The sequence below is a fragment of the Mixophyes fleayi genome, chromosome 1 (assembly GCF_038048845.1).
Source record: "Mixophyes fleayi isolate aMixFle1 chromosome 1, aMixFle1.hap1, whole genome shotgun sequence".
Classification (NCBI taxonomy): domain Eukaryota; kingdom Metazoa; phylum Chordata; class Amphibia; order Anura; family Limnodynastidae; genus Mixophyes; species Mixophyes fleayi.
In genome coordinates, this window is record NC_134402.1 from 12377972 (window position 1) to 12395412 (window position 17441).

A 17441-nucleotide genomic window follows, 5' to 3' on the forward strand; every position below is an offset into this window, starting at 1 on the left:
CAGTCTTCAGTCCTTGTCAACTCTCCCGTGTTTCCTTGAGTCTGCTGCCACTATTGCTACCCGCTACTCTCCGTGATCAACTGTTCCAGTTCAACTCTGCTCCGGTGTCCCATCGTTACTGCACCTGCTGGTTGCTATTGGCTACCTCCGTGTTCCCGCAGAGAACCGCTGCTGTTACTTCTCAGCGCTGCTCATCCATCTACTGCTGATCCGCTCTCCACGCCTTCCTGTGTTCTCTGCTGGTCTACCTACCTGTGCGCTGCACCTGCTAGACCACCGCTTCACCCATCCAGGGACTTTGCATCCTGCCGGCCTCCTGCCGTTCAGGTATCTCTGCACTCCTGTCTGACTGCCTTCTCCTGAACCACGGTATGCATACTTCCCATTGACTGTGCTGTGTATTGCATACCTTGCTGGACTGTGTTGGTTCTCCTCTGGAGTGTACTATCCGCTGAGTCTATTGCCATCATTGACTGTGTTGGTTCTCCTCTGGAGTGTACTATCCGCTGAGTCTATTGCCATCATTGACTGTGTTGGTTCTCCTCTGGAGTGTACTATCCGCTGAGTCTATTGCCATCATTGACTGTGTTATCTCATGCTGGATTACTTCACGAGACTTTCTATATTGGCATTGTTGTTCAGTCATTTATACATTTATATTGTGCATATTACTGTGGATCAAAGTCAAGGTGCCCGTGTATATATTGTGTTGCAGTCTCTCCCCGTGCACCTCCTCACATATATATTCAGTGGTACAACTTGCTAGTGGCAGACCACTGACCCCTGTTTACAGTTTCACCTGTTCCAGTATCCTCTCACATAGCAGTGGTACAACTTGCTAACGCAGACCACTGACTTCCCGGATACCTCCACTTGGATTCCATTCCTTCACTCAGACAGCGGTACAACTTGCTATCCGCAGACCGCTGACTCTCATCACCTCCTCGTTTCTGTTGGACATTCCTCCTCACTATAGCAGTGGTACAACTTGCTACCGCAGACCACTGACTACCTTCACGTGTCCTTTGTCCATACAGTTCCTCGTGTATTACTACCTCCATATTGCCAGTGCTGCTAGTCATAGACTTTCCTGAGCATCTCATCATCTGCTATTTCCTGTTCCGTGATCACCCTGCTACCAGAGTACCATATTACCACCTATACTGCTCTGGTAAGCCTATCACCTGGTGATCCCTGGGTAAAGACTCCTAGTGCCCGTGACAGTAAGATCAGGCCATGACAGACCCAGATACGGAACCTACCGCTAAAGAGATGCTGCAGCATCTGGTCAGCCGTGTGGAGCAACAGGATGCTCGCCAACAGCTGTTACTTCAATGTTACCAATCATTAACCTCCCAAGGAACATCTGGACAGACTGTTACAGCTAATATTGAAGCTCCTGTGCTTTCCTCCGTTTCCCCAGTGCCATCCCAGGTGTCTACAGCTCCTACGCTTCACCTGCCTACTCCGTCAAAATATGACGGGGACCCCAAAACTTGTAGAGGTTTCCTTAACCAATGTTCAGTCCATTTTGAACTCCAACCTCAAAATTTTTCTACCCATCGTTCCAGAGTGGCCTATCTTATCTCATTGTTTTCTGGACAAGCCCTGGCTTGGGCCTCCCCTCTGTGGGAAAGAAACGATCCAATTCTACAAGATAGTGCCAAATTCATTTCCACGTTCCGAAGTGTGTTCGATGAACCAGGTCGTGTGACCTCCGCTGCTTCCAGCATTCTTCGTTTGCGACAAGGCTCCCATACAGTAGGACAGTATGTCATTCAATTTAGGATCTTAGCCTCTGAACTTCAGTGGAACACTGAAGCATTAGTTGCCGCCTTCTGGCAGGGGCTCTCCGATAAAATTAAAGATGCACTGACTACTCAAGAGCTTCCTTCGTCACTAGAAGATTTGATCTCTCTTTGCCATCGTGTAGATATGAGATTTCGTGAAAGAGAGTCTGAGAAAACAACGGCTGTCAAAGCACCTCTTCGTTCAAACCCTCAATTTCGTCCAGCTCCATCCTCTGCGATTCCCATGGAGATAGGACGTTCCAAATTATCTTCAGAGGAGAGGAAACGAAGAGTAAAGAATAGACTCTGTATCTATTGTGCTGATTCCACGCATATGCTCAGCTCTTGCCCTAAGAGATCGGGAAATGGCAGGCCCTAACTAGTTCTGGAGAGGTGAAGTTAGGGTCCCTGGAGTCCTCTCCATTGTCTATGAAATCTAAAGTCTGCGCTTTTGATGTTACGATTTCCTTTGCTACCAAATCCTTTGAGTCACAGGCATTGATTGATTCCGGAGCAGCAGGAAATTTCATTTCTAAATCACTAGTGAATCAATGGTCCCTACCAGTGATCACTTTAAAAACACCCATTACTGTGACGGCTATAGATGGATCACGCCTCATCAATGGTCTCATCACCCAGTGTACGTCTCCAGTAACCCTTCAGATTGGTGTACTACACCATGAAGAAATTTCGTTTTTAATTCTTCCAGTTACAACAAGTCCGATTGTCTTAGGCCTTCCATGGCTTCAGTGTCACTCTCCCCAGATTGACTGGCGCACCCCTCAAGTTACGTCTTGGGGGTCTGAATGTCACCATCGTTGTCTCTCTCAAGTTATTCCTCTTAAAGTACAGCAATCTTCCATCTCATCTTCCTCCCCGGGACTCCCTCCTCAGTATGCTTCATTTGCCGATGTGTTTGATAAAGCTCAGTCTGAACGTCTTCCTCCTCATCGTTCTTGGGATTGTCCGATCGACCTTCTACCTGGCAAGACTCCTCCCAGGGGTCGGGTCTATCCTCTCTCGTTACCTGAAACTCAAGCCACATCTGAGTACATACAGGAGAATCTCCAGCGTGGGTTCATTCGACCTTCCACCTCTCCCGCTGGAGCTGGGTTCTTCTTCGTCAAAAAGAAGGATGGATCATTACGCCCTTGTATAGATTTTCGTGGACTCAACGCCATTACTATCAAGAATCGGTATCCCATTCCGCTGATCACTGAGCTATTTGATCGCATCAAGGGAGCTCGGATATTTACTAAGTTGGATCTTCGTGGTGCCTACAATTTAATTAGAATCCGTTCCGGTGACGAATGGAAGACCGCGTTTAACACCAGAGATGGGCATTACGAATATTTAGTAATGCCCTTCGGGCTGTGTAATGCCCCCGCTGTTTTCCAGGGTTTCATCAATGAGATCTTTCGGGACTTATTATATGTATGTGTCGTTGTCTACCTGGACGACATATTGATCTTCTCACAGGACCTGCCTTCTCATCACCAACATGTGGCAGAGGTCCTCTCCAGACTACGGAAAAACTCGTTGTACTGTAAATTGGAAAAATGTTCATTCGAGTTACCCCAGATTCCATTCTTGGGGTATATAGTTTCCGGAGTTGGCCTGAAGATGGATCCAGACAAAGTAAATGCTGTACTACATTGGCCCCAGCCAACTACTCTTCGTGCCATCCAGCGTTTTTTAGGTTTTGCCAATTACTATAGACGCTTCATTCAAGACTTTTCATCCATTGCATCTCCCATTGTGGCCCTAACTCGGAAAGGGGCTAATACTAAGCAATGGTCATCTGAGGCTCTCCAAGCCTTTCAAATCCTCAAAGAGTCCTTCTCGTCTGCTCCCATTCTTCGACAGCCTGATGTGACACTCCCCTTCTTCCTAGAAGTAGATGCCTCTAATGTGGGCTTAGGAGCTATTCTCTCCCAACGCTCGGAGCAACAAAAATTACATCCTTGTGCCTTCTACTCTCGGGGTCTTCTGCCCGCAGAGAAAAATTATACTATCGGGGACAAGGAGTTGCTGGCCATCAAAGCTGCATTAGAGGAATGGAGATACTTGTTGGAAGGAGCTCGCCATCCGGTGACGATCTTCACGGATCATAAGAACTTGTCATATTTGCAATCTGCTCAATGCTTGAACCCTCGTCAAGCAAGATGGTCTCTTTTCTTTTCCCGTTTTGAATTAATTATAACCTTCAAACCAGCCGCTAAGAACAAGAAAGCTGACGCTCTATCTCGAGCTTTTGTGACGTCCTCTGATGTAGAAGAGGTTCCCAACCATGCTATTCTAGACCCCAAATGTATTTCTCTGGCTGCTTCATCCACCAAAATGCTACCATTTGGGAAGACCCTTGTGCCTCCTACTCTGAGGAGGAAAATCCTTTCGTGGTTCCATGCCTCTCGTTTTTCTGGACACGCCGGTGAACACAAGACCTTTGAGATTCTCTCTCGTAGTTACTGGTGGCCTTCAATGAGGAGAGACGTCAAAGAGTTTATTGCTTCCTGTGATTTATGTTCTCAGTTTAAATCCTCCCGCAGAACTCCAGCAGGGTTGCTGCGACCACTACCCATTCCGTCCAAGCCTTGGACCCATATTAGTATGGATTTCGTTACTGATTTGCCACCAAGTAAGAATCACAATACTATTTGGGTAGTGGTAGACAGATTTTCGAAGATGGCCCATTTCGTCCCTCTGTCCGGTTTACCTTCCTCGTCTACTCTGGCTGAACATTTCATTAAAGAAATCTTCCGCATCCATGGATGTCCGTCTGAGATTGTGTCGGATAGAGGAGTACAATTCGTTTCCAGATTCTGGCGGGCCCTTTGTAAAACCTTGGGCATACGATTAGCACTCTCATCGTCTTACCATCCGCAATCTAACGGACAAACGGAACGAGTCAATCAAGATCTTGAGACTTTTATTAGGATGTTCTCTTCAGCCAACCAAGACAACTGGGTAGAATTGCTTCCTTGGGCTGAATTCGCCCATAACAACATGTACCATGAGTCATCATCCAAAACTCCATTCTTTGTGGTCTACGGTCACCATCCGTCTTTTCCGGAATTTCCTGCCCTCCCGCCCACCCAAGTTCCTGCTGTGGAGACTGCTTGTCAGACCTTCAAAAATATCTGGTCTCAGGTCAAAACCTGTTTAAAGAAGACATCTAACAAATATAAGTCTTTCGCAGATAAGAAGAGGCGGGCTATTCCACCACTAAAAATTGGAGATCGTGTCTGGTTATCTACCAAAAATATTCATTTGAAGGTTCCATCTATGAAATTCGCCCCTCGTTTTATTGGTCCATATAGGATCATTCAAGTTATCAATCCAGTATGTGTTAAACTTCTTCTTCCTAAGAATCTTCGGATTTCCAATGCCTTCCATGTGTCCTTGCTCAAACCTCTTATCATCAACCGTTTCTCGACTCCTCCCTCAGCACCGCAGCCAGTTCAAGTTCATCAGGAGGAGGATTTCGAGATTACTGAGGTATTGGATGCAAAAATTTCGCGAGGAGTCCTCCGTTTCCTCGTTCATTGGAAGGGCTTTGGTCCTGAAGAGCGTTCATGGATCAAAGCTGAAGATCTTAATGCTCCTGCCCTTCTGAAGAAGTTTTATTCCAAAAATCCGGACAAGCCCGGTTCCAGGCGTTCTGTGCCCACCTTTAAAAGGGGGGGTACTGTCACTCACCGGACTGTGAGTGCTTCTTCCCGGACATTTAGGAACCGTGGCCGTCCTCCATCCTGAGGGACTGCGCATGCGCAGCCCTTTCTAAACCTTCAGTGTATGTTCCTTTAACTTAATTGGCAGATCAGGCAACCTCCCTATATTAAGCACCTGTGGTCAACACCACGTTGCCTGATCTTGGAGTCTCATTCCCCATGAGTCTCTGAAGGTGTTCCTGTGTTTCCTCGTTTATTCAGCCCAGCTGATTCCTGTGGTTTCCAAACCACTTCTACCTCTGTGGTTTCCAAACCACTTCTACCTCTGTGGTTTCCAAACCACTTCTACTACTGTGGTCCCCATACCACTTCTACCATCTACTGTATCATCGTGACTGTGAGCTGATTCCTATCCGCTGCCTCCGTGCACTACAGTCTTCTAACCACTTCAACTCTACCATGTATCATTGGGACTGTTAGCTGATGCCTATCCGCTGCCTCCGTGCACTACAGTCTTTCATTCACATCCACTCACCTGTTCATGATTGTGACTGCCAGCTGATTCCTATCCGCTGCCTCCGTGCACTACAGGCTTCAACCTGCAACTCGTCTGTGTTTCATCATCGTGACTGTTTGGCTGATTCCTATCCGCTGCCTCCGTGCACTACAGTCTTCAACCTGCAACTCGTCTGTGTTTCATCATCGTGACTGCTAGCTGATTCCTATCCGCTGCCTCCGTGCACTACAGTCTTCAACCTGCAACCCGTCTGTGTTTCATCGTGACTGTTTAGCTGATTCCTATCCGCTGCCTCTGTGCGCTTCAGTCTTCAGTCCTTGTCAACTCTCCCGTGTTTCCTTGAGTCTGCTGCCACTATTGCTACCCGCTACTCTCCGTGATCAACTGTTCCAGTTCAACTCTGCTCCGGTGTCCCATCGTTACTGCACCTGCTGGTTGCTATTGGCTACCTCCGTGTTCCCGCAGAGAACCGCTGCTGTTACTTCTCAGCGCTGCTCATCCATCTACTGCTGATCCGCTCTCCACGCCTTCCTGTGTTCCCTGCTGGTCTACCTACCTGTGCGCTGCACCTGCTAGACCACCGCTTCACCCATCCAGGGACTTTGCATCCTGCCGGCCTCCTGCCGTTCAGGTATCTCTGCACTCCTGTCTGACTGCCTTCTCCTGAACCACGGTATGCATACTTCCCATTGACTGTGCTGTGTATTGCATACCTTGCTGGACTGTGTTGGTTCTCCTCTGGAGTGTACTATCCGCTGAGTCTATTGCCATCATTGACTGTGTTGGTTCTCCTCTGGAGTGTACTATCCGCTGAGTCTATTGCCATCATTGACTGTGTTGGTTCTCCTCTGGAGTGTACTATCCGCTGAGTCTATTGCCATCATTGACTGTGTTATCTCATGCTGGATTACTTCACGAGACTTTCTATATTGGCATTGTTGTTCAGTCATTTATACATTTATATTGTGCATATTACTGTGGATCAAAGTCAAGGAGCCCGTGTATATATTGTGTTGCAGTCTCTCCCCGTGCACCTCCTCACATATATATTCAGTGGTACAACTTGCTAGTGGCAGACCACTGACCCCTGTTTACAGTTTCACCTGTTCCAGTATCCTCTCACATAGCAGTGGTACAACTTGCTAACGCAGACCACTGACTTCCCGGATACCTCCACTTGGATTCCATTCCTTCACTCAGACAGCGGTACAACTTGCTATCCGCAGACCGCTGACTCTCATCACCTCCTCGTTTCTGTTGGACATTCCTCCTCACTATAGCAGTGGTACAACTTGCTACCGCAGACCACTGACTACCTTCACGTGTCCTTTGTCCATACAGTTCCTCGTGTATTACTACCTCCATATTGCCAGTGCTGCTAGTCATAGACTTTCCTGAGCATCTCATCATCTGCTATTTCCTGTTCCGTGATCACCCTGCTACCAGAGTACCATATTACCACCTATACTGCTCTGGTAAGCCTATCACCTGGTGATCCCTGGGTAAAGACTCCTAGTGCCCGTGACAGTAATGTTCTACTTTATGAGAAAGTTTTTGTAAATTTCGTACTACTTTAGTGTGCCATGGCTGACATCGAAGTCAACACAAAGTGTAACGATTCGTTGGAGCCACTTGATCAAGGGCAGTCGCTAGGGTTTGATGAAAATGGGGTACTGCCCTATCAGGGGAGGAGAATGTAGAAATTGGGGAGAGAAGGTGTTACAGAGAGGTGAAAAACTATTGGAAATCAATAGAGTTAATATTTCTGCTGGTATAGGGAGTCTTGGAAGAGTTTGACACTGGGGAGGGTAAAGAACTGGGAGCGAGCGAGTAACTAATAAAGTGATGACCCGAGAGGGGAAAAGGAGTGTTAAGGAAATCAGAAACTGAGCATAGTCTAGAGAAAACAAGATCAAGACAGTGGCCATCTTGATGAGTAGCGGATTCAATCCACTGGGAGAGGTCAAGTGAGGAGGTTAGAGAGAGTATCTTGGAAGCAGCATTGGAACATGGATTAGAAATAGGCATCATGATGATGGTGGGGATATCAGTAGATAAGAAGTGAGGGAGCCATGCAGAAAAGTGTTTAAGAAATTGTTGGAGGGGTCCGGGAGGGAGGGTGATAGATGACAGAAACACACATAGAGAATGGGTTTAAAATCCTAACAGTATGTACTTCAAAAGATGTGAATGTGAGTGATGGGACATTTGGTAGAACTGTGAATGTGCACTGTGGGGAGAGAAGTAGTCCAACCCCCCCTCCTTGTCTGCCTTCAGGTCTGGGGGTGTGGGTGATATAGAGGCCACCATGTGAAAGGGCTGCAGGTGAGGCAGTGTCTGATTGCATGAGCCATGTTTCTGTTATTGCCAGAAGGCTGAGGCTGTTTGAGAGGAAGAGATCATGAATGGAGGAAAGTTTGTTACAAACAGAGCGTGCATTCCAAAGGGCACATTTAAAGGACTTTGGAAGAAAGGGGAGACAGGTGATGTGTTTGAGGTTTGCTGAATAATGGCAGCGTTCAGAAATATGTGTGTGGGAGAAGTGATGGGTCCTGGATTAGGTGATATATTAGGTGATATATCACCAGCTAAGAGAAGCAGAGAGAGAGGAAGATAGGAAAGATGACTGTAAGATGTGTGATCTATTAGTTTCTGGCGACAGGGTGAGGATGTTCCAGTTAATGAATATAAACAGGAAAAAAGTTTAATATGAGTGTTAAACAGAAGTGGGTGGAGCAGTGACGGAGCAATGTGGACAAACGTGTGTTGCAGAAAGCGTGAAAGATGATATAGTCCTAAAGATAATGTCATGAAAGGGAAAAAAAGAAAAGCATTTTTTTTATTACATTTATTACAAATAAATAATAAATATCTAGTCACTGTGTCCACTGCAGTTAGAGAAGTTAGAGTCAGGTTGGTGCGGATGTAGCTTATGTCTGGATGTCTTCATATGTTATTTAATGTTTGTTCAGCTGTGTTGTTTTATAAACACTTTGTGACAAAAACACTTGGTGCAGAAAACACACGTCTGTCCCCCTAGACTAACACATCTGGCCTAGTGGTTAGCACTTCTGCCTCACAGCACTGGGGTCATGAGTTCAATTCCCGACCACGGCCTTATCTGTGTGGAGTTTGTATGTTCTCCCCGTGTTTGCGTGGGTTACCTCCGGGTGCTCCGGTTTCCTCCCACACTCCAAAAACATACTAGTAGGCTAATTGGCTGCTATTAAAAATGACCCTAGTCTGTGTGTCTCTGTGTCTGTGTGTGTGAGTGTGTGTGTGTGAGTGTGTGTCTATATTAGGGAATTTAGAATGTAAGCTCCAATGGGGCAGGGACTGATGTAAATGAGATTTCTGTACAGCGCTGCGGAATTAGTGGCGCTATATAAATAAATGATGATGATGATAGGGGGGAATTTAATTGACCGCAAGATATTTTTTAACACCGCGTAAAGTCATTTTAACGCTGTTTTTTTTATAATTTTCGAGCAGGTTAACTTTACCCGCGATTCAATTCCATTTGTAACGCTCAGTTTTTTCATGAAACGGTCCTTTCGCCGCGTTAAAAGCTATTCAACTGTTTTTTAACGCAGCGCGTTAAACAGGACAATATGATGTTTTATCTCGCACCTCTTTGGAGTGTGCTAAAAATCAAAAACCTATGAAAACTATTTGAAATCATGTAATAATGAAAAAAAAAAGATAAACTATGTTTACCAGTAATGCATAACAATAAAAAGTTGATTTTCTTGTGAAAAAATAATGAAAATAAAAAAAATTAAAAAAATAAAAATCACTAATTAAATATACTTGTGCATGTTTTTGGTATAAATGTATGTACTAATGTGCTTTGACATGTTACAGATGATTCCATAGTAAAAAATAGTGACATAAAAAATATGCTAAAGAAAGTACTGTATGTATATTATATCAAGTAAATAGGTTGTGTAATGCAATCTAATGTATGAAAATGTATGCCAACCCTTTTTTTGTGTAATACATGACCGCGTTAAAAATATCAAAATAAGTTATTGCCAAGGAAAGCAGAAAAAAAATGCAAAAATGAGACATCTGCTGGAGTCTTTTAGGAGTTAAACACACTGAGTCCTTAAGGGGTTAAACTTCCAACTGTGCACAAAAGGGGAAGATGTTTCGAAATTGAACCAGTTTGTCTGCATTTCTCAATTGCTAATAAAGATGGATTAAAAAAAAAAGAAAGAAAAGAAGCAGCTGTCAGGATTTGCAGAGTGCATAGGATGGCTGACCACGGTGCTTGCAGCCTGGGCACGGTGCTGTGCCTTCTCACAGGAGCCTCTCGTGGGTTTGGCAGGAGCCTGGCATGGGAGCTGTGCCCCAGGGTGATGCCAGGGTCGGTGCTGCTGCTGGTGTCCCGCACAGAGGAAGAGATGCGTGTGTTGGCAGAGGAGCTGGCAATCAAATACCCAGGGGTCGGAGTCCGGTGGGTGGCAGCAGATCTGGGCACGGGCGATGGGGTGAGGAGAGCGGTGCAGGAAGCACAGAAGCTGCAGGGTCAGCACGCAGCAGACAGACTGCTCATTATCAACAACGCAGGTACTCCCTTTATCTACATGCTCGCTGATGATTTGTAAGCATAGGGGGCCTGATTCATTACGGACAGTAAAGCAAAACAAATCAGTAACTTTGCACCTGGGCAAAACCATGTTGCATTGGAAGGGGAGGTAAATTTAAAATGTGGGGACAGATTTAAAGTTGGGGTAGGGCATGTCCTAGATCAACTTTAAATGTCAGTGTAAAAATAAAGCTGTCAAGTATTTGTGTGTTACATGAAAAAACAGCCAGTATTTAACTTGTGTGCAAAATAATAAACTAATTTGCACCCCTTGCATTGTGACATGGTTTTGTCTAGGAGAAAACTTTTTTTGGACTAACTTTCCTAAATGAATCAGTCCCAGGGTTTTTATGCTTTCGTATGGTTACAAAATAACTCTCCGATCTATTAAACATCAATTTATTTTAATATAAGCGATTTTCAGCAGTTTTACTCTGCTGAGCAAAATCACTGTTTATTCCCATTCATTAGAAAATATAATATATGGGAGCCGAGAGCCCGCTCAGGAGAATTGTCATCAGAACTGAATGGGAGAAGCTCAGCCAATCACAAGCAATGCTTACAAGCTGGCAGCCTGTGATTGGCTGAGCAGGTCCTGACTTCCAGCTCCACTGAAAGCACTAGCACTTGCAGCAAAGCAGGAAATACTGGTGTTGAAGTGTTCCAGTGTGCCCTAAGCATGCTGGGACTTGTAGTTCCGCAAGCAACAGCTTGTCCAAGCAGTCCAGGGCTTACCGAGTAATGTATTTCCACAATATGACTTCCTGCTTTGTTTAACGTCTTTTAAATAATCACTTAATTAAGCATTTCCCCAACCACTTCAAATGGCAATACATTTCTACAAGCCTTCTGCACCTATTGACATGCATTGTCCATGGGAATGAATAGTAAATCTCACTCATCTTACTGGTGTTCTGCTGTTTGAAATCTTTGAGATCATTTTTGGAGATTTCCATATTGATTTTGCAAATCGCCCTTTTAAGCACAGTGGCTCAGTGGTTAGCACTTCTGCCTCACAGCACTGGGGTCATGAGTTCAGTTCCCGACCATGGACTTATCTGTGAGGAGTTTGTATGTTCTCCCCGTGTTTGCGTGGGTTTCCTCCGGGTGCTCCGGTTTCCTCCCACACTCCACAAACATACTGGTAGGTTAATTGGCTGCTATCAAAATTGACCCTAGTGCAATATAGGCTTTACTTGTGGGATTAGGTAAAAGCTGGAACTGTTGGAATGAGTCAGCTTCCCACAGCGCCCCCTGCTGCTTCGTGTGTGAGTGAAGCTTGCTGTGTTTTCCCTCTGTATAGTGTATGTGGTTCTGCTACACAGAGATGTTCTCTGCAATGTATGTAGTGTGTGTGTGTGTGTGTATATATATATATATAGAAACGTATAAAATCTCCTATCCTTCTATTACACATTTTATATCACTTATGTATATGTAAACACACACACACACACATATATACATATATATATATATATATATATATATATATATATATATTACATTTAGCTGCCAGAATTGGGCTCTTCGTATCTTAGACAATAATTTCAAGTGCTGGAATGGGGCTCAGAGTACCCTAACCATCCATTTTTTTTAAAAAAAAAATTTTTAATGCTTTATTCTTTGAATAAGCATTTTTTTTAATGTGCAAAGATTTTTTTTTAAGTAATTTTTATTTTTTAGCTTTTACTATTTTTTTTCTGAGTGGGTAACTTGCGTCAATAAGCGATTTTTTTTTTTTTTTGTTGTTGATAGAAATCAACCAGATCACCTGTGAAAGGGTTCTGTTGATAAATAGCGCTACAATGCTATCTGGCCAACCAATTAATATTAGATCACTATTAGACATGGGCGAATTTTACATTTGCAGTAATGTGCACCATGCTATCACTGTGTATGTTACCCGCCCCCTCCCCCTTTCCCCCACACCCACCAAAAAGTCACCTCTCTCCCAATCTCTTCACCCCTCCCTCCCTGCGCTTTCTACCCTGACACCCACCATAAAGATGTTCCCACACAGGTGCTCTGCAGAACGAGAGAGGTGGCACTGTGTAGGTGGCAACTTTAGAAAAGGGACGGAAATTTCCTCCCACAAATGCATTAAAGCATTATACTGTTATAAAGATTAGGGACATTTGGCCATTATATTCAGTACATCACCTGGTTCTAAAGGGAAAGACTAACCTATAGACTGTAAGCTCTCAGGATCAGTGCCCTCACTACCCTCTCTCTCGTATCTGTGCCTCCTTTATTATCCTCTTATGTACTTGTTCTGCTTTTAATATTTGTAATTTTGACTGTCTGACGCTGCAGAGTTTTGTGGCTTCTTACAAATAAACGATGACGATGTTGATGACAAGGTCACATGCTGTATAGGACATTTATCTCTTATTAAGCAGTATTATATTGGAAGACATTGTTGGCCACAGACTTGTCTTAATACTTGTTTTTCTGCAGGTTCCCTTGGAGACATCAGAAAGTCGTTTGTGGACTTCACTGACCCGGGAGAGGTGGATGGATACCTGTCTCTCAACGTGACCTCAGCCTTGTGCCTGACCTCTTCTCTGCTGCAGACCTTCCAGAGACGCCCGGGACTGCAGCGGGTGGTGGTCAATGTGTCGTCTCTTGCCGCACTGCAGCCGTTTAAATCCTGGACCCTGTACTGCAGCGGGAAAGCAGCTCGTAACATGATGTTCAAGGTGCTGGCGGAGGAGGAGGAGGACGTCCGGGTGCTGAACTACGGGCCAGGTTGTATGTCACAGATTGTGTCCTCTTCCTGTGCGTGTCCTTGTGTTGTACATGAGGGGACCGGTTGGGATGACTTTTGCTTTGTGACCTGTGATGACCATGTCACTCATCCTTTAGTTCTTGTAGAAGCCTCCGACCCTTCCAAACATGAAGGCGTTGATGGATCATTGTGTCCTGGTGCTTGGTATATTCCTGGCTCTCGGCTCCTGGCCCCTGTGGCTTCCAGGTCTTCTGCCCGTAGCCTCTGTCCTGCCCGTAGCCTCTGTCCTGCCCGTAGCCTCTGTCCTGCCCGTAGCCTCTGTCCTGCCCGTAGCTTCTGTCCTGCCCGTAGCCTCTGTCCTGCCCATGCCTCTTCTCCAGTGACCCGGCGCCCACACAGCGCTGGAAGGTTGACCCTTACGGGAGATCCGCAGACAGACCACCGCGCTGCCTCCTCAGTACTAAGACCCGCTGTATGAAACGGATGTTACACAGTCCTCTGCTTTTCTTTCTAACCCTTTCCCTCACATTGTTGTCGTGTGTTCTCATCCTAGTTACCCCATCTTATCCCAGACTTCACCCCGTGTCTGTCCCCGTGCACAGCCCGTACTACCAGCTGGGATCAGGGGTCTGCGGGGCTCACATTATTTCCTTCCTTTACAGGGAATGACCTAGAAAATTAAAAGATTAGATAAAGGATTATATTCAATCAGTTTGTAAACATCTGCAAACAACAGAACCAATGGAAAGGGGTAAATTCCCATCCACATACATACATACATACATACATACATACTTATACTGTATATATTTATACATACGTGCACACATACCTATACAGTATATGTTCATGCACACATACATACATACAGACATACATACATACATACATACATATACTGTATATATTTATACATACGTGCACACATACCTATACAGTATATGTTCATGCATACATACATACATACATGCACACATACACACATACATACATACATACATACATACACGCACACATATACTGTATATATTTATACATACGTGCACACATACCTATACAGTATATGTTCATGCACACATACACACATACATACATACATGCATGCACTCATACCTATATCTATACATGCATGTGTCAATACATACATAGTTCCACACATACCTATATTTATACATACATACATGCACACATACCTATATTTATACATACATACATGCACACATACCTATATTTATACATACATACATGCACACATACATATATTTATACATACATACATGCACACGTTTGGGCATATTAGTGATGTCCGCCTGCTGTGTGTGGCACAATGAGGAGAGCCGGGGAGATAAGTGCAGCAGTTAGAAGAGGACAAAGGAGCAGGAACTCCAGAGAGTACATCCAGGGAAACCATCACAGTCCCACGTAAAGCAGGAGATTGTACCATTAGTTTACAGAAGAAGACACATTCCAGGCTCTTATTACTGATTTACCAATAATTTAATAGGGGGGGGAACGTAGGTCGGATTTCTAGACATCCCACAATACCTTCCTCTACGGTCGCTTCAGAATCTCTCCCACATCTACGGAGCAATAATAAAATATTAGTCATGTGAAAGCATAAATTGTAGAGGCTGCAATCAGAAAACATTATCACTTTATCTCTTTTTTCTTTATTTTCTGTTGGATCCAGTGTTTAACCCCTCCACTCCCGGGTCACTCCGCATAGTGTTTCACCGATACTCATGGAGGAAAATCCTGGTATCATAATGTTTCTGGGGGGCTGGAGGACAATGCCTGACAAACGAGGGCTTAGCGGGATGAGCGATTACCCTACTTGCTCCAGCAACTGCTGCCTCTGTGTCTCCTTCTTAGTCTCCGCCTTTCAACCTCATTGCCTTTAGAGACACGAGTAGCACATGTCCTTTCTATATGAGACGCTATCTATACATCCAACTTTACAGCTAAAGTTTTAAATGGCTCAGTTCCAAAACATAGGTATTCTCTTGGCCCTGGGGCTCAGGCTAGTTTTATTTAGTGTATAGTCTAGAACGCTCTTCGTCTACCTGTGGCTGTCGCCATATTGTGAAGCTACTAGTCCCAGGTTGCCCTGTTGGCAAAGTATTCTGGGTGCGCTACTGCATGTCAGTAAAGTCCACAGTCCACTCTATACAGCCAGCTTTACGCTTTATAATGAAAGTAACCCAGACGTTTATATCTCGCAGGACCCATGGATACCGACATGCAGGAGCAGGTGCGGACTCAGACGGCGGATCCCGACCTCAGACTTATGTTCATCAACAAGAAGAATAGCGGCCTGTTGGTTGACAGCCGGGTTTCTGCGCAAAAGTTACTGGATGTTCTACAGGCTGACACCTTCAAATCCGGAGACCATGTGGACTATTACGACTAATTCCGGTTGTAGTTAGTCCTACCCTGCCAGGGAATCAGTGCCCTCCTTCTGTGTATCTCAACGTCACATGACCTGCACCATGAGATAAATAGGAGGATGACCTCTGACCCTTGTTCATAAAAAAACCTCTAGGGGAGAAAAAGGGAAATCTCTGTGAGTTTGGCTCTAGAAAGGGAACGCGTCTTTGTACTGCTATATGTCATGTAAGGCTGGCCGCACACGTATCGGTTTTGTTTTATGTGCTGTGACAATCCGTATACTAAATTTGGACTTGTTCTGCCTTCTGCATTGTCCTCACTCCCGGCCTGCTGATCAGGGGAGCTGTGATGTATGAAGCCAACCACTAGGAGCGAGTGTAGCGCAGGATGCGGGGCGACATTTTGGTGCTCTCCCCCTAACACATAGAAAACCGCTGATTTCTCTTTCTATACTTACAAACTGCAGTCTTATCGCTGGCTCTGTAATGAGTCTGATGTCAGTGTTTCATATCTAACCGTTCATTCCACAGTTGTATCCACTAGTGAGAGGATTTCTTACTAAATATGATTTCTTTTGTATAAACATCACCCTTCAGATCATTTATGTGAATAAATAATATACTTTTAGAATGTGTCTGCCATATCCATCTATTGTTTGGTGGTGTTTACATGTGTATGTGTGTGTGTATGTATATATATATAATGTATTACTGCTGGCTGTCAGGGTCAGTACAAACGCCTCTGTTTTTCGACATCCCCTTTTTTTTGTTTCTTTTTCTTTCTAGTTTTTGACACCTTCTTAATGACAGATAAAAGATCCCATGTACATGTACATTGTGTTTCCCCCAGTACCTGGAGAGATGCTTTATGAATACTTATTGTAGGCTGACTCAGCGCCGCTTACAGGCCGATATGTTGCCAGGACCCATGGCGGTCTCTTGGACTGCCTTAGCTGTAGTTCCATCCTTAGTTTGGAGTCTAAAGTTCCAGGACATGGGAGTATATTTACTAAACTGTGGGTTTCAAAAAGTGGAGATGTTGCCTATAGCAACCAATCAGATTGTAGGTTTTATTTGTTTAGTACATTCTACAAAATGACAGCTAGAATCTGATTGGTTGCTATAGGCAACATCTCCACTTTTAGAAACCCGCCGTTTAATAAATATATCCCATGGTCTCAATAGAACGAAACACAGCTCAAATACGCCCATTTTTATGCTACGAACATAGGACCGGATTCATCAAGGCACGTATCTGCCGATTTTGAGCCTATGGTGCGCAAAATCACTGCGCATGCGCAGAGCAGGGAGATACGTCCGTGAATGCAGTCCTGTACCGTATGTCTTTGTGTGCAGAGGACATTTACTACAGCCTACCATTTCGCGGAGTGAACCGGGCAGAGAAGGGGTGTTTTGCCGTAGTCACTGTACAGTAGCGGCGTGCCAAACTCAAGCGGCCGCGGCCATGTCAGATCCAAGCTTTGGGCATCTCAGACTACTTGTTGTTCTGCCGTATCTCTTGCTCCAACTACAGGGCTAGTCTAAGTCCTGATCAGTAGTGATGATCATATGTATCCTATAACGTGTTTTTTTTTTTTTTTTTTTACTGTTTTAACATTAATGCCTTTATTATTATTATCAGGTAACAATAATTGAATTTTTTTTTATTTTTTTTTCATTTTCCTGTGCGAATATCTGACCCACATAGTTATTGGTCGTATCCTGCTGCGTTCGGTGTAGCAAAGCTGCCCCCG

General features: G+C 44.7%; 1 protein-coding gene across 1 annotated transcript; it reads left to right on the top strand.

Moving 5' to 3' along the window:
* Positions 1 to 10138: 10138 nt before the first annotated feature.
* Positions 10139 to 16318, top strand: SPR (sepiapterin reductase). The gene is made up of 3 exons (XM_075189195.1): positions 10139 to 10550; positions 13030 to 13320; positions 15523 to 16318. The coding sequence occupies exons 1-3, from the start codon at positions 10235 to 10237 to the stop codon at positions 15708 to 15710; spliced, it is 795 nt and encodes a 264-aa protein (XP_075045296.1). The 5' UTR covers positions 10139 to 10234; the 3' UTR covers positions 15711 to 16318.
* The last annotated feature ends 1123 nt before the right edge of the window (positions 16319 to 17441 follow it).